The 26,761-nt window shown below is 38.9% G+C and overlaps 1 protein-coding gene across 3 annotated transcripts in view; it reads left to right on the top strand.

The window, feature by feature from the left end:
* The window catches only part of Scn9a (sodium voltage-gated channel alpha subunit 9), a 148,193-nt gene that overhangs the window by 80,926 nt on the left and 40,506 nt on the right, over positions 1-26,761 (top strand). For 2 of the 3 annotated variants that reach the window (XM_063284600.1, XM_063284599.1), the window contains exons 7-16: positions 5,582-5,645; positions 6,771-6,912; positions 8,632-8,838; positions 11,849-12,133; positions 14,301-14,639; positions 17,387-17,516; positions 18,436-18,674; positions 20,379-20,552; positions 21,248-21,604; positions 25,505-25,981. In XM_063284600.1, coding sequence (XP_063140670.1) covers positions 5,582-5,645; positions 6,771-6,912; positions 8,632-8,838; positions 11,849-12,133; positions 14,301-14,639; positions 17,387-17,516; positions 18,436-18,674; positions 20,379-20,552; positions 21,248-21,604; positions 25,505-25,981 — 2,414 coding nt within the window. Of the gene's footprint in view, positions 1-5,581; positions 5,646-6,770; positions 6,913-8,631; positions 8,839-11,848; positions 12,134-14,300; positions 14,673-17,386; positions 17,517-18,435; positions 18,675-20,378; positions 20,553-21,247; positions 21,605-25,504; positions 25,982-26,761 lie in introns of all 3 variants that reach the window. The other variant, NM_133289.2, reaches the window with a different exon arrangement.

Below are 26,761 nucleotides of genomic sequence, written 5' to 3'. Positions count from 1 at the left end.
GCACTCACAAATGCATATCAGAACAGCTGGGTGTAGGGGTCAAGCCTATAATCATACATTTAGGTGACAATAGCAGAATGATTGCCACAAGCTTAAAGTCATCCTGGCTCACTCACCCCACAGACAATAAACCCCAAACAGCCAGGTGTGCCATCATATGACTATCACCCCAGCACTTGAGAGATACAGGCAGGAAATCAGGAGTTTAAGATCAAGTTCAGCAATACAGAGTTCTAGGCCATCTTTGCATGACCCTAATTCAAAAACCTAAACCAATCAGACCCTTAAAAGCCAAACAAAAATAAAAATAAAATCCAAACCTAAAAATTAAGAAATTCATTTACTGCATGAGAAAAAATATCAAGTTTATGTAAATTGAGAATTTTAAGACTGAAGTGACACAAACATTAAAACAAAACTTCTTTGGAACAATATTTAAAGCTTTGTCTTCACTTTCTAAAATCTTTTGATCACCTTTAGAACTGCATATATTTGATATTTAAGGCCATCCTATCAATGTAAAACAATCATATAAAACATATATCTCTCATTTCTGGCCAGCCATTCAATAGTCACTTCCTCTTGAAGAAATTTGCATTATTTGAAATGACAGGGAACTCATCAAATATGGTCATAAGAAAGCTGATGGGGAGGGACACGAATGCCACTCGAGGGAGTTTTAAAGATGAATAAGAAGTCAGAACAGAGAAGAAGAGTATGCATAGGCAGTTCAGCGGTCAAGAGTATCTCAATAACAGGGGCGTGGCTCCCATTTTCACTGATTTTGATAGTGAGTCCAATCCTGGATATAGAAATGGGTTGGAGGGTAACATATAAATATTAATGCAAGGTAGAATGAGAGGATGGGTTGATACAGCCGACATAGAGTGGCCAAGCCTTTGAGAAAGTGGGAGAGCAGGACAAAATAAGGAGCAGTCATTTGGAGTCAGTGGAAATGTAATTATGTTCAAACTCGGTAGCTCTTCTTTCCTTTGTGCACATAGAATGAGGGAATGAGGGACTGAGGAGGATACTGCAGAAGGAAGGGTGAATTCACAGCATCATACCATCAACTTACGGATTGGATGACCAAGTTTATTTTACATGTCAATTTGATAAAGAAGTTCATTTATTTGAAATGTAATTGTCCATTAGCTGTGAGAATTTCTCCATCCAAAATTCAATCATTTGGCAGCAAACTTGGAAAATGAGTGCCATTGTAAGTATAGATTTGAAATCTGCTGTGTTACTTTGATTCAAAAGAAAGACAGATGGGAGTTGGACTATTACTGAAGGAAGATGAAAATGAGTGTCCATAGATTTAAGATGAACACAGGAAGGAGTGGACATAAGTGTAGTTGCTAGATCATGAGAACCGATGCAACAAGTGGGTTGGCATTCCTGAGGAGATGACCAAGAAAGAAACTGACACAGTAGTCCTAAACACAATAGTCTTCTAATGCTTCCTTGATCCTACAGCAAAGCTGCACCAGGAGAATTCTCGAGATTTATCAAATGTGCAAAGTCACTGAATAGAAACAGAATCCATAGATTCCCCCTTATGCTCATCCACTATGTAGTTGATATTAATCAGACATCCTAACTGCTACAAATGAACAAAAACTCCATATAGTTCTGAGCTAAGTTCCCAGTAACTCCTGAGCATTCTAAGCACAAGTTTGCGCTGAGCTAAAGTAGGATGTTCTTAGGTCTAAGAATTTAGACATTCCAAGGAGTCTTTCGGATAACCCATAGCCCTTGGCTTTGCTGCTACCAGGGTTTTCCCTCTCCCCACCCACAGCTCTTTCCTGGTGCATCTGTATCTCATGGATCACAGAGCATCCCATGTGACACTTTCCCAGCATGTTCCTCTGCTTAATTTTCTCAAGGTAGATCAGCCTACCTGCCTAGGGAAATGTGCACTTATGTCACCAAAGGCCCAAGCCATGTGCAGTGGTTATAGCTGTCTTTCTGAGCAAGAACAATTTGACCCAACTACAGATTACATTTTTCTATCTGACACCACTGGTCCTGAAATTAACAGAATGTTCATTTTAGATTGATTAATTTATATTAATTTGACATTTGCTATATCCATTTTGTAATTTTCTACTGTTTCCCTCTGTGTACTTTACTGGAAAATTTTATGAATTATTTCCCCACCATCCATAAATTTGAGTCATATTGCATTTATTTTATTACAAAAACAATTGGCTTATAAAATCAAAATATAGGTGTCTCTGCTTTTGTTGTTGTTACTCTTGTTGTTTTTCTATGTTCTCGGAGTTCTACAATCATAAACACTATATAATTTTTTAAAATGTCAGCTTTTCCAAAATGAACCCATTGCTCATCAATATTCATTCCTCATTCTAATTCCATTTTCTAATTCCATGAACTTACCCACCCCATCCATATCTTTAACAGGAAGGGAAAATGTCAATATACAAAAGAATGGACAGGCAACCACAAAAACTTATTTTCTTCAAACAAGCGCCACGGGCCACAGTTCTGCCACCTTCCTACAGTTAGTTCAGTGGTCAGAACCTCATTATCGAATTGTTTTCAGAAACACTTTATAACACACAAAGAAATGTCCTTTAATCTCATGAGCGTCCTTGCTCACACTGCGCTGTCATGAACATGAAGGGTTTATGTGCACATGTGGTGTCTTTTCTATTCTAGACAAATATCTCATGTATCCCAGACTGGCACTAAATTCACTATAAATGTGACTTTTCGAACTTCCGATCCTCTAGCCTCTAGCCTCCCCATTACTGACTGTAGTCATAACCCATCATACCCAGTTTGTGCAGCATTGTGTATCACACTTCCGGCTTCATATGTGCTGGTAAGCATTCTACATTGGATATATATTTTAAGTTCTCAGTATGTAACCAGTGTTTAAATGATTGAGTCATGGTTATGTGAGTTAAGCAGTCACTTTCAGAATCATTTATTTTATACAATGATTGCTTTCTCCTTCCAGCCCATTTCTCCTTTTCTTAGATGTTAAAATTTTATTCTCTTGGGGCCAATTAGCCTACAAATTCAATGGCTATTTGTTTCGGAAAGACCGCGAGGCGCTCTGCAGACTGAGAACTGCTTGCTGCAGCTTTCGTCATGCCTGCTGAAGTAAATGAAAGCCTGCTAGTGTGCGAGTTCAGGGGGTCCTGGGGCCCCTTCCTACAATTTGGCTCACCAGGGACTGCTGAAGCCTCAGGGCTTGTGGCTAGTTTTTAGGTAGGGAAGTATCACGTAGGTTTCTGTGTGAAAAATGGCATCACAAGAGCCAGCTATAACAGTCCGTGTCTCTAATCTCCATATTGAGAAGGCTACGGTAGGAGGATGAGTGTTTGAGACAAGACTGGGTTACATACAGTATATAACCCTGGGGTGCATGACAAAAACCTTATATCAAAGCTCCTAAGTAAATAAATAAACAAATATAAAAAGGGAAGAAAAGCACAAGCCACCAGTATCTTCGTGTTGTCGGATTGATCCTCATTGAAGCACGAGTTTTCCTTAAAAGCTATGTATTACATCTCATTAGGGTTTCCAGTTCAAACTAAGACAGATGCTTTCCCACTTTGCTTGCATCCTATGTGTTAAACAAGAACTGGTGTGTTAAGCTAGATGTTTAATGTCCTTTGAAGTTAAATGATACTTTACTAACAGTTGTGCTTGCCTTTGAATGACTAGTAGAGGATGTGTGAAGCTTTGTTAATGTTCCATGTGCAGAAACACACATAAATTGTTCAAGAACTTGACAGGTGTTTCTAACCACAGTCCCAAAATCCAACAGCTAAAGGAATTAGGTGATTTATTTACATCGCAAGGAGTACAGGTAACACCCAAGTATAAGACTATGCAACTTCAAGTCTTAATTCCATCATTACTGCAAAAGTCTCATAATAATCACATTTATATTGAATTGTGCCATATGGGAATTTGTGGCCTTATTTAAAAAGAATGGATATATTCATGAATGTAAATGTCACAGTGAACCCTAACTTTTCATAAGATTAATTTACACTAATAAAAATGCTAGTATTTGAGAGTGATGACATAAGCTTCTTTAGATACTTATGTAATTTGGAATATTAAGCCATCTTCCAACCATAGCAGGAGGTCTTAATACTGGATGAGGAAGAGAACAGGAAGTACTTTACCATAAAAAAGGACACAAAGAATCAGAGAAAGTATAAGGAAAAATATGAGTTGTTGTCATTTTTAAGTTCTCAAAATTTCAAACTTCCCAAGTACTATAGATATTGATTGATGGGTGAACAACAAGATAATTTTATAAAATAAATTGCTTTCATTTTAGCTGTTGCCTAATTGATTTTTATTTTATTTTTCTTCAGATGTCATACTTTGGAACAGTTTTGAGTTCCTTCCTTCTCTGTCTTCTCGTTCTTTTCTCCTTTCTTTCTTTTCCTTCTCAGCTCTATCTTCTTTCTAGCAAACTTCCTAAAAACCTACAGCCTTGGATATAAATTTTGTATAACTATCAAAAACTAAATGTGCCTCTTCATAACCCCATCTTAGTAGTCAATACTGTCTCACCACACCTCTGTCTTAACACACCCTTCACGTATCCCAATCAACGATTGCTACCCACTATATTCTACATCCTTCTTCATAGACCTGTTACTATAGCCACACTTACGCATTTCAGAACAGCAATGAATGGCTTTCCTATCAATGCCGCATTCCCTTAGAAAAGCCTTTCCTGGACACAGCTCTTCTTAGCGTATTTTCACTGGCAGTTATAACTTTCTATTTCTTTCAAATGGAGGTGAGGAACTCAGTTTAAATGAGAGAAAAAAATCAGTTGTGCTCAAGGTTTCAGAAGTTTTGGTCCACGGGTACCTCCTCTGTTGTTTCTGAGTTTGTGGTAAGGCAGAGAAGCATTATGATAATGATGGCCACTCATCTCATGGTGGCCAAGAGGCAGAAGGAGAAGTCTGGGTGGGGTCGGGGGTGGGCTATGGATGAAGGGACAAAGGACAAAATGAGCCCTTCAAGGGAATATCACCGGTGACTTATGTTCTTACTCCAAGTATGCCTGAGCCTAATAGTTCTCTGTTGTCTCTCAATGTCTCATTAAGATTGGCCTCAGAATGCATTAGTCCTCTCATGAGCTTAGAACCATTTTGATTCAATCAATAATATTCCCAAAGGCTCTAACTAATGGTGGTGACTCTGTGCAATGATGGAAAAGCCTTCAACACTAGAACTGTCTGTTGTGTAAACGATGAAGACTGAAACTGTCACTACACATATTTATTTACTTATGAATTGTTTTCCTATTACACCAACATCCATATATACCAAAGGAACCTCCCCAAAGCCAGTGAATTTATCATTTTTATCTTCATAACCATTCACTGGCCCATAAAAACTTAGATATTTTATGAATAAAGCAAGAGAATGCAAAAATGAACAAATGGTCATTAGCAGGCATCAGGCCTAAGGGTTTGTATGTATGTATGTCTATATTCAATAACTCACTTGCTATATGACTCTTACAGATTACATCTTGTAATGCTAAGTTGTTCAAATTCTTCTTAAACAGAATATTTTTATTACTTGGAGGGATCCAAAGATGCTCTACTCTGCGGCTTCAGCACAGATTCAGGGTATGTAATATTTGCTTTCAGTTTAAGTTTGTTACAAAAGAAAAAAATTATGCTGAAGAGCAAATCTACATGAATTTTCACAACTTTCATAGCATTGACTTTGTTCATTTTATCTAACAATGAGAACACAGACTTTAAAATGTTAATAGTTGATGCGTATTCTGGAAAGCAAGACTGACCGTGAGCTAAGGCTTCAATCAAAACAAAATACCAGTCACGGGAATCTTGAGATATAAAAAAAAAGTATTCATGAAAGCTCGTTCAAAGTTAGTTAGCTAGTTTAAGGGTTTTCTTCTTGGAAAGGAGAGTAACAAAATATCGATCTCTTTCCATCTCCAAGTTCTCCATTGCTTAAGACAGTATGGTAACCGAGTGTACTGCTCTGAGCTCTCGGCACAGGATCCAGTAGATAGGGCAAAGGTATTTTGAGACCCTCTTGTTTATGCAAATGCCATGCTGCTATTCCTCCAAACACCACCTTCAGTTTCCAGGGGAGCTTTGCTCCTGCTCTCCCTCCCATCAAAAAATCTCTTCATCAGGCTCTGAGAACTCTACCAACTTCCGAATCAACAGTGTTGCCCCTCCCCCAAGCCCATGGGACACGATGTTCATCTAAAGAAACTAAAAGCCCATCTGGGCAGTTTTAGGAAGTAAAAAGGTTTAAAGCCACAGATCTTTATGAACATTCACAAATGTTCTATCATTGCTGTTCTTGGGTCTAATTCATTCCAAGAATAACGTTCAGAGAAGCCATTTTGTCAGAGGCCCTCATATCAAACCCTATTGATTTGAGATGAACATAATGTGACTTATGCCATCCACCATTTACTAAATGTTGCTATGGACAGATTTTTCAGTTCAAAATCAATCTTAAGTCTTTGAGGTAAATTATTCTGTGGATTCCACTGGAGGAAAGCATGCCTTTGAGAATTTAAGTAATTTGACAAAATAGTCAATTAGTAAATAGTAGAATGGGATCTTATACCCTCTCTTTCTGATCCCAGATTACGTGCTCTTAGCTTTTACACAGTACTGAGCCTCAGAAATGGTCCTCAGGCTTAAACCTCTGCTCCTTAGCTACATGCCCAGGATATTCTGACCTAGAAGTTTCTTGTTCATCTGTAGGCAGTGTCCAGAAGGCTACATCTGTGTGAAGGCTGGCAGAAACCCGGATTATGGCTACACGAGCTTTGACACATTCAGCTGGGCCTTCTTGGCCTTGTTTCGGCTAATGACTCAGGACTACTGGGAGAACCTTTACCAACAGGTGAGCAGCAAGAGAAACACTCATCTCTGAAGACCATCAGTGTCTGGTGTATGTCGTCTCCTGCCTTATGAGCTACCGTAATTGCTGATGCTTTCATCTTCTTTCTGCAGACGCTCTGGGACTTCTGCTGTGCATTATTAAAATTACAGACAACTTCCTTGGCTGATAGGAGAACAGATAGTTCTTAAGTCATCAATAATTTTCTGCTGTGTTCTGAGCAGCGTTAATTTTTAGGTCTTCCATCTTCTCCAGTGTATCCATTGGGTCCAACGTAAAGAGCACAGGACATTGCAGTTCTCTAGAGATACCTTTGCAGACTCGGCACATTTGTCACATGCCCACGCTGTCTGGACCTGTGAGACTCTCCTGTAATGGGCCCACAATACTTTAGTGTTGAACACTTATTTATAACACACTCTCAGTTCTTCTCCAAACTTTCCTTTCCCATGTCAACTACTTCCTCCTCTGGACTTCATGCTCCTTTAAATATTTCTTAGCTTACGATACCAACCGCCATATTGTAACTGTCCTTTCACACGGACATCTTCTCTAGCAAGGTGCTTGCTGTTATGGGCTCTGTGTATTTATTATAGATTTCTCAACACCCAATCCCCAAAGGAAAGTGGTTGAAAGGGCTATTCTATTATTCCATGTAACAGTGAATTTCTTTTCTCAGATTTGCTACAAGCTTGTTTTATATTTACTTCTGTGAATATTATAGATGGTTACAAAATTATATAAAAAGACCCTTTGTAGGAAGATAAACATAACTGAAATAATTCAGGGGTAGAAATGGAATCTCAGAATGCTGTACTGCTGGCCTCACGTGCTTCATCTTGCTTCATCCTCTAACAAACATATCTAGTGCTGTAGTTGTGGGTTATCATAGCAGTCCCCAGTGTAATAACGTAGAAAAGAAGGCCATTTTAACCCCCAATTGAAGATATGTAAATAAAGCCACTGACATAATTTTAGGCATATTTAAGTTGATATATAGAAGCTAGACTTTCTTACACATTGGTATAACCTTTGCAGAAAGTTAATGAAAAATCAAAATGAATGTTTTCATTGATCTAATACTTCCAGTCTTAGCAATTTATTCAAGAGAGAAAAACAATCCTTATGATAGAGTGATAGAACAGAGGACTGAGTAGATAAACATTAGGTGTATCTACGGTAGATAAGTTTTACTAATATCTCTGCACTATTTTGAGTTAATCTAAAAATGCATTGCATGATAGAAGATATGCTGCATTTAAAATTATTAATGGTTATGCCAGATTAAAAAAATAAATATCTATGAGGTCAATAGATAAATTCCTTCCATAGGGTACCTCTGTCTATGTCAAAGTGTGATACTATAATTTATGCATTAAAAGGGGAAGAATAAAATCTAACAATAAAAGGGGCCTGTTCTAAAAAGTTAAAAGATAGCATGGGAGGTCAAGTTAGTGTTAATTTCAATAATGTGGAAAATGAAGAGTTGTTATATTATTATGTTTCATTCTAAGGAAGAATCAAACCTTAGTATAGCTGTGCCTTTTCTATGAAAAAGTTTAATACTGATTTTTCTTTAAAGATATTATCTTCATTTATCTTTCTATAACAAAATTATACAAAAATGTCTGTTTTACATGTTTATTATATACCAGCCAAAATTTTAAAAAGGTGAATTGTTTGTATTATTAAAGTAACCATTTCTCTTTTTTGTCCCCCTAGACTCTGCGTGCTGCTGGCAAAACCTACATGATTTTCTTTGTCGTGGTTATTTTTCTGGGCTCCTTTTACCTGATAAACTTGATCCTGGCTGTGGTAGCCATGGCGTATGAGGAACAGAACCAGGCCAACATCGAAGAAGCTAAACAGAAAGAGTTAGAATTTCAGCAGATGTTAGACCGACTCAAAAAGGAGCAGGAAGAAGCTGAGGTAGTCTTTGTTATTACAAATATGAAGTCAAAAGGGGTGGGACAAAGATCTTTCCATGTAGATTCTCCTTTTCCTATGGTCTACACTTGTTCTCTGCTGAAAGCCAAGAAGCACTTTCTGTTTTCTGTACAAATAACATCTTTTGGTTTCTAATATGTTTGAAGGAATGAGCTCTACACTGAGCCTCACACAATAGTCTCCGAGTTTCCTAACACATGTTCTGAGATGTTGATTTTGTCTGTTACCCAGAATGCTTCAGTGTGACTATTTTTAAGAATACAAAATCTGTGGGTTCATTTTCATCTGTAGTAGCTTTCTTTGACAAGTTCATACACAGTCTGTTCTGATTGTTGCCACCCTAACCCTCTCTTGCTTCCCCCCACACCCATATTACCTGATAATCCCTCCCTTTCTAGTCCCTTTCCCACAGCCCAGTCCTGTCGTTTTCTTGCCTTTTCTTCCTAATCCACTGCATTTAACCAGGGACATCAGAGTCCATGGAGTAGCTACTGCTCACTTTAGCCTGGTGAACTCACAAGTGGGTACAAGGCTGAAGAGAATGTTTGTCCCTCCCACCCACAATCCATCAGTAGCTCATAATTCAGCAAGGAGGATGTGGCTCCATGGGCCCTCCCTGTGTATGAGTGAATGCTGACAGGCTCAGTCTTGCACGAGCCCACTGATGGTTTCTGCTGCCATGGTGTCATGATTGTATTGATTGTGTCATTGGTACAGCACCGAACTTCATAGCTCTCATCCCTGTTTTCTGGGCACTTATACTCTTCCTAGAGCCTTGGAGAAGGATAGAAATGTCCTCCTGAGCTGAGCATGCATCTGCTGTTCTCAATGTCTCAAGCAGCCAAGTGTTTCTTCTTTCACCAACCTTCACTGGCAGGAGCAGGTTCTTAGTGAAGATCAAGAGTAACATCTGTTGAGAGGAACAAACATAACTATTTAGAAGGCAGCTTGTCACCAAGTCAATTTAGTTATTTAGTGTTCCCAGGTAGGGTTTCAGGCCTCCTTAGTTTGTAAGTTAGTTGAAGTACCAGTCATGGATTCTGCCTTGTGAAGGGACCATCGGAATCACAAGAAATTTTAACTGCAGTGGGAAAGTTAGTCTGCAAAGTAGAAAGGAGTGTTTATTAACTTTGGTTAATGTTTCAAAATAGCCACCTCCTGATTGACACTTACTTACAAGTAAGACTCCGGTGCGGATAAACCTCTTCAAAGGCATTCTTCCACAGAAGAGGCTTGAAAGACCTCAGGCACAGATAACTCCAAACAGCAAAACCTTTAAACTTGTCAGGGCATTTGAATAGTTAATGACTCGCAAGTTAGCCCAGGGCAATAATCGGTGATATGGAAAAACACACATGTATAAATAAGTGTAGTTTAGCATTTAAATAAGGTTAAAATTCAGAAACGCAATTCATTCTCCAGAAGTCCAAGAACTTGGGATAGGATTACCGTATTTTTGTGTCTTGATACTTTGTTCATCTATAACATGTGTTTTGCGAAAATCTGACCGTGAGGAAAAGTCTTATAAAATAATAATTTGTTGAATGATTGCATGCACTCACAATTTAAATATTATACAGATACATAAGTGATCTGGAGAATTATTTACCAGGGCACCTTTCCGATGATCTGGTTGCAAGCACTTTACTTTTTTTTTTTTACATCTTATATGTTATTTTTTTAAGTTTTCTTAAATAATTTTCCTTTTGTCGTATAAAGTTCATGCACATATACAATAAAATGTGATTATTCCTAACTTCCTCCTCCCAATCCCATGTCCTTCTTTTGAAAACCCACTAAGTCTAATTAGTACTGCCCAGAGGTGCATGACTGTGGGCCATCCCACAGGAGAACTACCAGTGGCCACACACACACAAAGAACAATGAATCTCCCTGCCCCAGCTGTCCTTAACTGCCACTAGTCCCTCCATAAAGGTGGCGCCCAGGCAGAATCTTTGCCATCTCTGCCTGAAATTTGTTTGGTTTACTCTTGCACAGGTCTTGTGCCGGTAACCTCGGTTGCTGTGAATTCTTGAGAATGATGGCCACAACCGGAAGTCACCATTTCATAGTTCTAACACCCACTCTCTGCCTCTTACATTATTTTTACCTCCTTTTCTGTGATGTTCCCTGAGCCTGGTTGTGTGAGAAGGGGATTGAGAGATGCCCTTTTAGGGCTGAGCATTTGTTTCTTATTCTCGTTACTTAGACCAATTATGCATATTGCATTAACTGTTTTCCCACTGTAAGAACATAAGCTTCTATGACTAAGGCTGAGGATAGCCTAAGTCTAGGGGTAGAAACATAAATATTTAGAAGGCATTAACCCCATGTGATTCAGCAAAATAACCAGGGATGTCCCAGGAACATCAAAAACCCTATGGTAAAACCTAGCCCTGTCATTTTATTCCTAATGGACATTTTAAAGAGGTGATATGGTGTCTTCTATGCCAAGTACACCTCAGTTCTGAGATTTCACCAAAATCTTAAGATAATCATTGACCTTTACTTCTTGACATAGTATTTCCTCAGTAACTTATTTTTATTTTCTGATATGCTACTCTCATTATGCTACTGGGTGCCTGATTCTACTTGCTACACTGAGTTGCTTATCTAATATGCAAAGTTTTATACAAATGCTTTATATTTTGTATTATATATTTATATTATACAAAAGTTTATGCAAGCATATTATACAAACACATTAACACTCAATCTATGGGAGTTTTATATCGAAAAGTACCTATGTACTTAGCACATATACTTCGATTTGTTAAGGTCTAAGTTCATAACACATAAGCGTTGAGTTGCAAAGATACTGATACTCTATTATAATGTGTGGGAGGAAGATAACATGCTTTGTATGCCCGTTGGTCCGAACGCAACAAAGCATATGTCACTTCCTGTACATGTAACTGTGTGCACAGGGTGGGTACCCTGCAGTGTACAATTTGAAAATTACTTAAATGTTGGGATTGTCCTGGTCCAACAGGCGATCGCTGCAGCCGCTGCTGAGTTCACGAGTATAGGGCGGAGCAGGATCATGGGACTCTCTGAGAGCTCTTCAGAAACCTCCAGGCTGAGCTCAAAGAGTGCCAAGGAGAGAAGAAACCGAAGAAAGAAAAAGAAACAGAAGATGTCCAGTGGCGAGGAAAAGGGTGACGATGAGAAGCTGTCCAAGTCAGGATCAGAGGAAAGCATCCGAAAGAAAAGTTTCCATCTCGGTGTGGAAGGGCACCACCGGACCCGGGAAAAGAGGCTGTCCACCCCCAACCAGGTACTGAGAGCCCTCCACAAGGGGCTCCACAGCCAAAAGGTAGCAGAACGAGGTTTGACTCCCGGTCAAGGCCCAGGAGAGAAACGCCGCTGCACCACCATGTTTTAGCAAAAACACTACCGTTTGCTGAGCGTTCATGAAAAGAAGAGAGAAGTATATGTTTTCTTTTCTTTTCTCTTTTTTTTAACTTCAAAAAAAGCTTGTTATTTCAGAACTACCATACCTTCTCTAGGAAACATTTTTTTTAATAAAATAAAATGTTCTTGAAAACTACTGTAGGGATGAAGAGATTGTTCACAGTTGTATTCAGTTAGTCATTTTAATATCTCATTCATAATAAGATCAGGATGAGGAAGGGAGAGAAGAGAAGAGAGGATGGAGGAAGGAAGGAAGGAAGGAAGGAAGGAAGGAAGGAAGGAAGGAAGGAAGGAAGGAAGGAAGGAAAGAAAGGGAGGGAGGGAGTCTAATCTTAGACTGGTGCATCTACCTTCTTCAGTTCCTTAGACCAGCATTTACCAATGCACCAGACACCAAATTTGGAGTTCTGCCTGTGCCTTTGAGATCCTCCACCCCAAGCTTAGAAGCTGCCGATTGGTTAGTAAGTGAATTTCCCCCTTCTGGATTGTCCCTCTCTTTGTCTTTTTTTTCCCCACTGAATCTGCATCCCAGTTGAGATGAGCCATGGCTCCGAGCAGCTAGCCGTGCACACATCATACCCCCACCTCGAATCTTAGCAGGGAATTGTATGTAGGAGTTACTCTGCTGACTCAGCACGGAAGACCAAGGGTCACACCTTATGCAGGTCACCAGTTGGCTGTGGCTCACTTTCTCCCTTCATCTACCATCCTGGACTCCCGATTCCCTAATTGGGATCCTCACTGTGTCTGAAGACTTTTACTATTTCCTTGCCTCTTTTAAACTTTTGTTCTTTTTGCAAAGACTGGCCTCAAACCCTCTGTCATAGCCATGGATAGCCTCGAACTTCTGATCTTCCTCCTTCTGCATCTTTAGTGCTGGGGTTACAGGTATTGGCCACCTTGCCCACTAGGCAGTTTGGGGATTTGAACATTAGACCATATGCATACCAGGCAAGCACACTACTAACTTAGCCAAGTTCCCAAACTAGCAATCCCTTCTCACTGGTAATTTTCTTCATTAATTTAGTAGCATTTTTCTTCCCCTATTTTGCTCAAGCATCCTATCCCGGTAACCCTTCAAACATTCCTCTGTGCTCTGTGTTCTCCCAACCTGACTCTCCATGCACTGTCTGGGATGAACAGTCATAGTCTTTGCCATAGTTTGAAGGTGCCAGCCTCTGCTACTTAGGACTGCTGATGACCAGATAAGAACACAAGTTAAAGACAAGAGTCCATCCTTATCTGTGAACACTACAGTCCAGAAGGGAAACAGATCTTGAATCCATATGATACTAGCACAAAGAAAGACAAGACGAAGTCCAGGCTTGTTCCACTGCAAAGCTCATGTCCTATATGCATTTGCCCTGGTTCCCAGTGCCTGCCAGCCACTTGTCCTTTGTATAGAAAGCACTTACGTGTAGTGGATTTAATATTGCTGGATTATAATCTGCTCTGGATTTTTGCTAATGGAAAATTTATTCTAGATAGGAGTCCTATGAAGGTGACAGCTTTCCCCTTTTCCCTTGGGAGCAACTCCCCACCCCATTCCTGTATATACATGCAGGGTTGTAATAGTCCCTGTCTATTTCACTGGCTATTTGAGCCTCTAAGGCACATCCAACCGCCCACAATTCTGTACACCGGTGAGTTCCCCAGACCTTACCACAGAAGGTCTTACCAGACTTAGGCCTTACCACAAGGTCCTCCGCCCAACAAGAAATACAATTTTAAAGCTTTAATTTCTAATGGAACTTAGGAACTGATAGATGGAAAAGCTAAATACTGAATTTTGATATTAGGATAGGACGGATCCTTTTCCTTGTTCTGGGGATGGGTTCTTCTAATTACTGCAGCCTTTATCTGTTAGAATTGGGTTTCTTTTTATTACTTTTCTTTTAGATATGTTTCTTCTAAGCAAACACGGAATCACTGGGCTCAGGCTAAAGATTTAGTGGAAGTTTCACGAAGTCTGTTCTTACTTGCAGGAGCTCCAGCAGACCCTTTCTGTCTTTTTGTTTTTTCCCCCACAGTCGCCACTCAGCATTCGTGGGTCCCTGTTTTCTGCCAGGCGCAGCAGCAGGACGAGTCTGTTCAGTTTTAAGGGGCGAGGAAGAGATCTGGGATCTGAGACAGAATTCGCTGATGATGAGCATAGCATTTTTGGAGACAACGAGAGCAGAAGGGGTTCACTATTCGTACCCCATAGACCCCGGGAGCGGCGCAGCAGTAACATCAGTCAGGCCAGTAGGTCCCCGCCAGTGCTACCGGTGAACGGGAAGATGCACAGTGCAGTGGACTGCAATGGCGTCGTGTCGCTTGTTGATGGACCCTCAGCCCTCATGCTCCCCAATGGACAGCTTCTTCCAGAGGTGATAATAGATAAGGCAACTTCCGACGACAGCGTAAGGACGTTTTCCATAGCTCAGGCATGGCTGAGCTCTTATTGCGCATCAGTCATTGTCTCTGCTGGGGGGCCTGCTCTGTGGCCTGTGAATGGCTCTGCATTTGGTGATGTCTTCTCTCTGAAAATACAGCTTTAATTCATAGATAAATCCTCAAGTTAGGTGTTATAGTCACCTAATTCAAATCTAGTTTATGGGACTAGAGAGATGGTTTGGTGAATAAAGGGCCCCATGGCACAGCACTCAATTCAGGTAGCTCACAGAAACAGACACTGCAACTCTGGCTCCAAGAGATCTGGCTCCCTCTTCTGGCTTCAGTGGGTACCGCACATACATGTGCATAACACACACACACACACACACACACACACACACACACACACACACACACTCTTAATATTTTGAAAATAAAACTTAAATAAACAAAGATATTTTATGTCTCATGCTGGAAAATATTATTTATGTTATGATTACAGGTTTTCTCTAAAAGCATCACTTTAGGAAACATTTATAAAAGATGTCTATGGCTTATTGAATAGGCTGACCTTATTAGAAGATGGGCTCCACTCTGTAAGAAAAAAAAATTGGATCCCTTGTCATCTACCTCTATTTATTTCAGGTTATTTATTTAATATGTGCTTATTGCATGGGTTGTAGCTAACAACAGGAGGAAGAGTAAACACATTCTGACGCTTTGCTCCACCTGAATGAGATGATTCATTGCTACCACTGCAAACAGGAGAAATAAACCAGAACGTTCACAGGTCCCCATTGTTCATCAGCAGCTCTGACATTTCCACAAGAGCCCTGTGCCCTAAGGGTGTGTTCTGAGCCTCCATCCCCACTGTGTCTCCAAAGGGAATAGAATCTCTGTACTTACTCCTTGAAACAAATGAAATGTATCACTTTCATTTAGAATATATTTTGTCTGAAGTCTCTCCGTACAAAATATCCAAAATATATTCACCGAAACAAATAAATATAAATTTAAAAATATAACGACTCTGACATAACAAATTCCAGTGACACTGAATCACTGAAAGTTTAGACAATGTCACATTAGGCCTGGAAACTAGTCTGGAGTTTTCAGGAAAAATATCTTACCCACTTATTATGCTATTCTGCATTACCAAATATCAGCAAGTGCTGCCATTGACCAAGCAAGTTTCCGTCATGCGTTACGTGTCTATGTGTTTGTAGTAGCAAAGCCATGTATTATTTCTAGTGGGAATAAAGTTCCATCCACGTCATGGCCACACACACACATTTCAGTTTGAAAAAAAAAACTGCATGTGCTGTGGGATAACTTGCACCCTCTCTGCTTGTTCTGCTTGGGAATTGTGCTGTTCTGTTAAGCTGCTTTCCTTCGGAAATAGCATGTTACCTTTCTATGAAATGACACTCAAGCTTTGCCTTTCAATGGTGTTTCTAACCTGTAAAATGTTATTATGCAACTTATGTCATGTTTGAAGCTGAGTTCACTCCTTCGAATTAATATTTTATTTACGAGTTTGCTTTTTAACAGGGGGGAGGGACGACTCTAAACCAGAAAAATAGAAGGCTAAAATTATAAAAGCCCAATAATTACAAATGTGATTATTACAGGCATAGGGCACAGTTTACAGGTTCACCTCTGCTCCAGCATGACAATAAAATCGGTTCGCTGTACACATGCCCATCTGGAAGAAGATTTGTGTAATCAAATTCTTTTTTATTTATTTTGGAGATAAAAGTACATGAGAGCATAGAGCAGAGAAAACACATCACACGCCCATACACATATATACAAATGTGCTGTATGTATATGTGTATACATACATGACTATATACAACTTTACATCCTTATGATTATTTAGTCACAGTCATATGGTAAACTATCTACTATCTATCCCATAGCACATACATGCTAGTATATGACAGCTGTAAAGTTGTATACTTGTTTATGTATATCATGTGTTGGGGAGTGTATACTTTAAAAGACCAGTATAGGCTGGGGATTTAGCTCAGTGGTAGAGCGCTTGCCTAGCAAGCACAAGGCCCTGGGTTCGGTCCCCAGCTCCGAAAAAAAAAATCTTCTTTAAAAGACCAGTAGAGTCTTTTTTACAGATGTTTAAGTTTGCTTGGAAAGCAAGCATTTTCACCTAAAGATGAATATGGCTGGCATGCTTCTATCACTATTCCTGCATGTCTGATTTTTAGAGCTGCACCATGGTTACTTCTTTGAGATGGAGACATCTTCCCCCCAGACTGCCATTGGTCGTAAACACCTTTTTCAAACTGAGTCCCTTAGCACTATGTACACATCATGTCACAAAGTATTCCTTCAGCCGTAAGAAGAAAAAAAATCTTAAAGTGGTGTTCATTGATGTTGGTCACGATAAACAGTCCTGGGAGTCATAATTACAAAAACCAGAGTATTTGACTCTACCCTTTCTTCACACACCTCTACAGCTCTTGCCTGGTTGTATTCCTGTGTGGCTTTTCCTTGGCAAATGTTGGATTAAGTTGTATATGCAGAGAGCTCACAATAGCGCTATAATGATAAAAATGACCACTTTGTTTCCTAACCCAAAACAAGAAGCAGGGTCAACATTTAAATCTAGCAACGTTTAATGATTGATTACACCTACCCAAGCACGACTTTATTTGTACCTATGTTATACTAGAGTTTTGCTCTTAAGATTGGAATTGGTTGCCTTTTTATCCCCCTTTAGGGCACGACTAATCAGATGCGCAAAAAAAGGCTCTCTAGTTCTTACTTCTTGTCTGAGGACATGCTGAATGACCCGCATCTCAGGCAAAGGGCCATGAGCAGGGCGAGCATACTGACCAACACTGTGGAAGGTATGTGATTGTCATTTTAGCTTACGGATTGCTAAATTAAATCAGTACGAACTGTGGTCACCTTTAAAGAGGTGTGTGGAGTTATTAAGAATAACTTAAAGAATGTTAAAGATGAAAATGAACCACTTTAAGAAGAAATGTTGATCTTAGGGATGAGGAGTTAAAAATCTCACCAGCAAGTGGGTTTGTGTGCCACTATGTTCCATTAAACGCTGGAAAAGCAGGTGCTCATTCAAATAAGAACGTTGTTTTCACTACTAAACGTCGCCAAGATTTACGTACATGCAAGTGTAGTGTGTGTGGTATATAAGTAAAAATTTTAATTTTAATAGATAGACATTACTTTCACAAGAAAAGTTTTATCGATAGTAATGATAACCTTGCGTTGTGGGTGTATGTGCATATGTGTATGTGTGCACTTGTGGCTTGACATCAAAGGTTTTCCCCTATTGGCCCCCATGTAATTTGGGGGACAGGCTCTCTCACTCAGCCTAGGGATCGCTGATTCAACTAAACTATCTGACTACCAACCCCAATGGTTCTCCTGTCCCCGCCTCCCAGTGTTAGGATTACAAGCATAAGTCATAATGCTTGGCGTTCTACCTGTACTCTAGTGGTCAGAAATCAGGTCTTCATGGTATAGCCTTCTCCTCAGCCCCGTGCTAGTGTATATTATCTGAGAGGTACCCATGTGTCTGTATTTGGTTTAATGTCACTGCCTTTGTCTCCTTCATCTCACCAATAAATACGTGGTACGAGAATTTTACATAATCTGCTGAGCTTTCAAAAAAAACAGTACCTTTACATAAAACTTAAACCACAATGTTTGAATATTAGATTTTATTGCCAATTTCTACTTGGTAGTGGATAAGCCATAGAAGTGAATGATTTCATGTTTGCTGTTTTTTTTTTTTTTCAGAACTTGAAGAATCTAGACAAAAATGTCCACCATGGTGGTACAGATTTGCTCACACATTTTTAATCTGGAATTGCTCTCCATATTGGATAAAATTCAAAAAGCTCATCTATTTTATTGTGATGGATCCTTTTGTAGATCTTGCAATTACCATTTGCATAGTTTTAAACACCTTATTTATGGCTATGGAGCACCACCCAATGACTGAAGAATTCAAAAATGTCCTTGCAGTGGGGAACTTGGTGAGTCCTCTGGAGTGAGCTGTGCCCTCACAACTTTATCCCATTAGGTGTCACCTTACCATCGCCTTCTGGTTTTTAAGCCTTTAAGTCTACAGCTAATTATGCAGGCATGGAATTTACCATATGAGTTAAGTTACATACTATTTTAAGATACTTTTTCAATAATGTGGATTCCAAGAAACTAACATTCATGAGTGTTATTATTTCAGGAACTCCAATGGCTTTTAACTGCCAAAATATATGTTAACATTTTAAAGTTCTGAATGTCTTTAAGAATACATTTTATAATTATATAACATTGCCTCAATGAATACATTTACATTTTTTTAGAGACACTATAGGTGTATTATTCTGAAATAGTGGTGGCGAGTTATCCAGATGTTTATAATCTTAAAGATCCTGGTTTGAGCCCAGATTTAGTCTCCCATTAGTTATTATCTTGATAAATCTGGAGATGTCTGCATTAGATTTTTTTCTTCTTTATTTCTACTCCTCTTTGGCAAAATGCAGAAGTGTGTGCTTTGTATTTACAGACGGAAGCCTAGATCATGCCAATCAGTGCCTTATTTCTGAGTGCACTGTAGTACATGAACTCAGGAACTCAACCCCTTCTCCTATACATCACCACAACCCCAGAGTGGAGATTCCCTGCTGATGTTTTGCATGGTTCTTCTTTTTTAAAATGCTTTCACCCATTCGCTCTGGACCACACTTATTCAGCTAAATTCTTTGAGGCAAAGTGTGCCACAGGGAGTGGCAGACTTTTTATGTTACATCTTCGAACCCTTTGATACCTATGTCATGAATTATGTTTTACAACACACTTTATGAGTGAATGCCTTAGATATCTAACTTTATCTGCCCATGATAGTTAAACACTTTTTTTCTGTGCCTTTAAATCTTCAAAAGTTGAGTTAACATGCTCTTTATTACTACATGAGTAGAAAGAGTAGAAAGGGAGACTGGGTCAAAATTTCAGTATCTGAGTAGCTATATGATAAATATATAATAGATGATTAAGTAGATGGATAAATGATATCCATCAATGATGTATCCACTGATACATCAACGATTAGATCAATAATAGATGGATAACTAATAGATAAGATAATCTAGATAGAAAATTGTATAAATTATATTTAGAAATAATAGAAAACTGATAAAATAGAAATAGATTGATAGATGATAGATACATGATACTAGATAAATGATAGGTAGATGGCAGATGGTCAAATAGATAGATGATAACAATGATCAGATAGGTGATGAAAGACGTAGAAAGAAAGAGAGAAAGAAAGAAAGAAAGAAAGAAAGAAAGAAAGGGAGAAAGAAAGGGGAGGATGAAAGAGAGAGAAAGAAAAGAAAGGGAAAGGGGGAAAGGGGGAGGGAGAGAGATCTATTAATAAAGAATGATTGCTCAATTGTTAAAGGCTTGTGTCTTTGTAATTCCCATCAGAGCCATTTAAACACTGTCTCTGATGCTGAAGACTGACATGATAACTAGAGCCTTTTGGGGTTTTGATGCTTAAGGAAAACTATAAGAAATCTATGCCTTGCTCATAAGAAGAAATGAAACAATAGCCATCTTTGAAGTAAATAGAGCACATTTTTTTTGAACATAGCCACTGCCAAGTCAATAGTCAATGTCATCATCAAGTTGGCTCTGTACTTTGCATTAACAGAACAATGTTTTGTTTTGTTTAGATCTTTACAGGGATCTTCGCAGCTGAAATGGTACTGAAGTTAATAGCCATGGACCCCTATGAGTATTTCCAAGTAGGGTGGAATATTTTTGACAGCCTAATTGTGACGCTGAGTTTGATAGAGCTTTTCCTAGCAGATGTGGAAGGATTATCAGTTCTGCGGTCATTCAGATTGGTAAATAGAAGCTAAAGATACCGTTCTATTCTTATAATGAAGGGGTACCAGGTTTGTTTGGGGTTTCTTTTTATACCCTATTTATTATTATTTAAAGCTTTTAGAAGTTGAATTGAAGGCAATAACAAGTCTTATATTTAGTAAATAAAGTCCATTCGTTTACAAATTCACTTAAAGTGTTAAAATCCCATGATTAATTAGCAACTAGGAACTATGTCCAATTCTATTTTAAGGTGTATTCTAATATGATAGAAATACTTTTAATCCAATATATAATGATGTATTTCATTGTGAGATAATTTTTAAAACTTTAAGCATAACATGCCCATAGCTTAATGGGTTTAATAATTAAAGTTTAAATCACCATCATACAAATAACCATGAAGTCTAAAAATATTAAAAGTATTAAAAAAGTAAAATTAAGGTTTAGCTACCAATCTTAAAAGTATACCTAACATACAAATAAGTTGTGATCAGAATCCTCAACTAAAACTACACACTGTCTTCACAATAGATATTGCCATTATTTTAATTATAAAAAACAACAGCACTGTCAAAAGACAAATAAAAACAAAATATAGTCTTTAGCTATACAATAGTAAGGGAATGTGAGGTAATACTTCAAACTTATGACAAAAATCAAGGGTGGAAATACTGAGAAATGTTTCATGACTAATTGTAAACTTTATTTCTAGCTCCGAGTCTTCAAGTTGGCAAAGTCCTGGCCCACACTGAACATGCTCATTAAGATCATCGGCAACTCGGTGGGCGCACTGGGCAACCTGACCCTGGTGCTGGCCATCATCGTCTTCATTTTTGCCGTGGTCGGCATGCAGCTGTTTGGAAAGAGCTACAAGGAGTGTGTCTGCAAGATCAATGTGGACTGCAAGCTGCCGCGCTGGCACATGAACGACTTCTTCCACTCCTTCCTGATCGTGTTCCGAGTGCTGTGTGGGGAGTGGATAGAGACCATGTGGGACTGCATGGAGGTCGCGGGCCAGACCATGTGCCTTATTGTTTACATGATGGTCATGGTGATTGGGAACCTTGTGGTATGTAAGAGCTATTCATATACTTAAATTTTCTATTACAATTATTCCTGATGTTATTGTTGCAATTTTAAAATTAACTTTATTTTAGAAACAAAATAATATTTTTAATCTCCTTGGCCAGGAAAACCTGTATTTATATTTTTCAAAATTACCTCCTAGGGTTTGTCAGATGAATTAAATCTGTGGCTTTCAAACCTCTTAAAACATGACCTGTCATCAGATACGAAACTATGGTGGTAAATACTGCATGATTAAATTAATGATCAAGACTAATGGAGCAAGGCAAATGAGAACACTTGTTATCGCTCCTCACATTCATAAAACTAGCAAGTGGGCTAAACTTAGTTTAGTTCTTCCTTCTATGTGACCTTTTGAGTTACAAAGGATTCCCATGGTCCATAGCGGCTAAAAAGAATAAATGGAGAATATTTTGTAGCATATGTACATCATAGGAAGAAGTTCAAATTTTAGTGTCCATATAAAGTTTTAAAGAAAATTGGATATATTCATTCTTTTACATTTTACATATGTGTGCATTAATGCCCAGTGTTCAAAGAGAGGGACTGCTGAATGCCCCATGTCCTACAACATACCAATTATTTATTATATGGCCCTTTACAGAAAAATTTACCACCCACTAGTTTATAGCATTTCTTTCAAATAGCAATCTCCTTGTATTTCCAATTAGTGTTTTCTTGGCTTCTGATGGCTTGTTTCTTCCATACACTGGTGAGTCAAATTTCCCAAGTTTACAGAAAAAAGAAAATTAGATAAAATATTCTTCTATGAGCCATTCAACTTGCTTTACGAGTCCACTATCTTGTCTTGTCCTAGTAGTGGTCCACTGGACATCAAATCACTTGCCAACCATATGGTAAGTACATTCTCTCCCACTGGCTTCAGAACAAAGTTACTAAATATTTGTCCCTGTAGCTTCCATTAAAGCATCAGAACAATAAATCTACATTCACCAGATGACACACTAATTTAAAGCATGGGTCCGTAGAGTACATTATACAATAATAATTCTACATCCTTGTGGCATAAACAAAACATGAATTGCCAATCTGCAATTCTTTATCCCCCTCCTGTAGTGATGATACATTTTCTAATGTGACATAGGTTAACAAATCCTTCCAATATGCAAAAATACACATGGTTTTCTTTTGGCCTCAAACTCATGATCCTCCTGTCTCAGCCTCCTGGGAGATGGGATTACAATAATGCAATGCTGTGTTTACCTAAATACTTAAGTTTTGCACATTGCTAGCAGACCTTTATCTTCTCTATTTTATGTTAAACCTTTGTAAGTTAAAGCCTACAAAATGAAGTGATGTGGCCTTTGTCTTCTATAAGCTAGTGATGTGTCAGTAGCAAGAAAAATTATGTGGAAAAATTACCAGGCAAGCAAGTGATGGATATAGTTAGATATATAGTGAAGGATATATCAAAGAAAATGTTCTTCTCATAGTAAAAATGAAGTTCTAGACAGATACTCTTGGAAAGTTTTGAAGCAAGCCTTTGAAGAAACACAATGCAATATTTAGGTATGAGAACAAATCTAAAAGGAATATTTTTCTTTGAGAAGAAAAGTAGATTGGTTGTAAAGCATAAGTGAACGTTAATTCTACATGGAACTAGCTATAAATAACTCACATTTCAGTCACAAAGTATTGATCCAATATAGTAAACAAGAACAGAAGTTTGGCTCTTTTTCCTGGTGCCTTCTTTCCAGACACCAGCTGTCAGAAACTCATTAAAGTGGGCAAAGAATGCAGTCTTCATGCTTTCTATAAGAAGTGTATGGACACAAAGTATCTGCTGGTACTCCTGGTGAAGAGTGAACGTGTTATGTGATCCGACTCAGTGTTGGGAAGGACAAACAAGGCTTTTCCAAGATGTCAGGTGGCTTGACCTGCTGTTGAGGAAGGAACATTCTATCTTACAGACCCAGGAGAACTGGAAAGAGAAAGTACAAGCCTGTTCTTAGATACATTATAAGTGACAGTCTGAGTGTTCTCAGTTTTATTATTGTTGAAAAAGAAGAGGCAGAAGGAGGAGGAAGACGAGGAGGAGGAGCGGGAGGAGGAGCAGGAGGAGGAAGAGCAACATAATCCGAGACTGACAGATACCATGATTTGATCCCAAAAAAGCTAGCAGAATTGAGAAGATTTTTAATCTGTCTCTGTCTCTGTCTCTGTCTCTGTCTCTGTCTCTGTCTCTGTCTCTCTGTCTCTCTCTCTCTCTCTCTCTCTCTCTCTCTCTCTCTCTCTCTCTCTCTCTCAAAAATAATGTCCATCAACATATTGTCAGCACAAACCCCTGAACAAAGAGGGTGAGAGTCCTGTAACAAGAACACCCAAGATTCAATGTTTTGTTACTGCATATGACCCGGAACACAAGCACCGATACATTGCTCTGAAAAATTACACTAAGAAAAACAAGGAAGAGGCTGTGTACTATGCTAAAACTTTTGGCCAAAACAATGAAGGAAGCCAAAGCAAAATGTCAGAAACAGATTACCAAGAGACATAGGCTGTCCTGTCCTCTTTGAGAGCTTCTACTTCTGAGTCCAGTCAAAAGCAAGTCTGTCAGATTAGCTCTTTAAGTAGCAAGGAACTACAATCAATATAAGTTTAACACGGGAGAAGTATAAAAATGTTTCTGAGATGGACCTACGCATTAAAGGATTACAGTTTACTGATCTAATGTTTTCAAATTTTCTCATGGGGCTAGAGATATGGAAAGTGGATAAGAGAGCGGCCAGTGTAAGGAAAGAACCCTATTTCAGTTCCCAGAGCCATTTTAAAAGCAGAGACATACGTGCCTGCAAGCCTGGCATTATAGAGGTAGAGATAGGAGGGTCTTTTTGGCTTGCTGGCTGTCAATCTGTCACCAATTCAGATTTGGTGAGAGACGCTGACCAATAGATCAAATATGAAAGTGCTAGAGGAGGACAGCATACCATCTCTGCTCTCAGCATTTGTACATAGACACAAACACAGGCACGCATGCGAGCGCGCGCGCGCACACACACACACACACACACACACACACACACACACGCTCGAGAAACTCACATTTACTCCTTATGTCAGTTTATTTCCAGTTATTGAAATCAGTAAAACCACAAGGTTTAGAAGATTTTAGTCCATTCTACTTTGTGGTAAGATAATGATGAAAACTGTTCTCTTCAAATTGGACTTTATAAATCAATTGTTTTCATAAGTACTTACTTTCCTTTCTAATGTGTTAGAAGAAGTTATATGAAATTGACTTTGTTTTCACTTTTGATATCCATATATATATATATATATATATATATATATATATATATATATATGACCTTGCTTCAAGGATACAAATTTCCCTGACATCCTTGACCACTTCTTCCGGGATTTAATGATACACAATAAAGGCAGCTAATCCATTTTATTGTCTTGCATGACTTGTGTTCAATGTGCTTCAACCTTGACTGGAATGGTCAGCACAATGACAACAGTATAATTTTCTTGTACTCTTTGTTTTCCATGAAAGTAAGGCAGCAAGTATGGTTGAGTTAAAAATAACCTTTTAAGAGCCCTTAAAGGGAATTTGACTGGCTCACTTTAGAGAGCAACAATAGAGTGACCAATGGCGTGATGACAGTGGTGTGGGACGATTCTCTGATCCGCAGGGCAACTCCTCATGAGTATTGCTTGCCCTCTGCTGCCCAAGTCTTCATGTCTATATGTGGAAAGAGTATTGAGACCACTCTGATCTGTTTTTACCAGTTCTCGAAAAAGTGCTTTTTGTCTTTTTGTCATGGTGGGTTTGCATCTTGACTTATAATTCTAAAAAGTACGTTTCTTTGTATTTTCCATGTCCCCGTTCTTCCCCCTCCCACCCACCCTGATGTAGGTCCTGAACCTGTTTCTGGCTCTTTTGCTGAGTTCATTTAGTTCTGACAATCTTACAGCAATTGAGGAAGACACCGATGCAAACAACCTCCAGATCGCAGTGGCCAGAATTAAGAGGGGAATCAATTATGTGAAACAGACCCTGCGTGAATTCATTCTAAAATCATTTTCCAAAAAGCCAAAGGGCTCCAAGGACACAAAACGAACAGCAGATCCCAACAACAAGAAAGAAAACTATATTTCAAACCGTACCCTTGCGGAGATGAGCAAGGATCACAATTTCCTCAAAGAAAAGGATAGGATCAGTGGTTATGGCAGCAGTCTAGACAAAAGCTTTATGGATGAAAATGATTACCAGTCCTTTATCCATAACCCCAGCCTCACAGTGACAGTGCCAATTGCACCTGGGGAGTCTGATTTGGAGATTATGAACACAGAAGAGCTTAGCAGTGACTCAGACAGTGACTACAGCAAAGAGGTAAGGTCACTCTGCTTGTATTGTTGCCCTAATAACCTGGAGATGAACCAACATTTGAGAGGGCTGGTATCTCAGAAGGGAGAGATTGTGGGTTTCATTTCAAACACCGTGCTCACTGTTCAGATAAGGTTTTCTTGCTGGTTCCTAATAATTGGTGTAACCCTGCATAGACAATAGGATTTTCCCACACCGTCTCTTTCTTGTCGCCAGTGCTGCAATTAGACAGACTTCGTCTCCCTCCTGTTAAGTTCCCTTGTCATCTCCCCCATCCTTATCTTTGCACTCACTCCCTGCCAATTCCAACTAGTCCTTCCACCCCCATTTTTCATCTGCACCATGCGTTACAGCTAATTTCACTTCATTTCATTCCTAATCAAGTGCTTGCCAAGACAGAGTCACACATGGCTTCCAGCGTCTCTGGAAGTGTGCACTCCAGAAAGGTTCACACTAGAGACCCAAACCCATCTGACCACTGGTGCTTCCTCCTGCCTTCCTGCATATCCATCACTAACAGCAGTACCTTTCCTTCTATGCCACGAACACTTCCTACCTTGCTTGCAATTTTCTTCTGTGGGCAAATCTTGAATAAATCTTTTAAAATTTGAATTGGATATCCTTCTCTAAAGTCATTAGCACCTAAATCACACCTTAGGAGATTGTATGTAAAGTTCTCCAAACACCTAACTTGTTGAGTCCTTCCCAATCTCTGCTCCAATTGACAGAAAATCATCTAATTTTTAGGCCTACATGATTTCATTCCCCTCTCAATTTATTATTTAG

Source organism: Rattus norvegicus, chromosome 3, assembly GCF_036323735.1.
Source record: "Rattus norvegicus strain BN/NHsdMcwi chromosome 3, GRCr8, whole genome shotgun sequence".
Lineage (NCBI taxonomy): Eukaryota > Metazoa > Chordata > Mammalia > Rodentia > Muridae > Rattus > Rattus norvegicus.
This window is presented reverse-complemented; position numbering and strand designations above follow the sequence as displayed.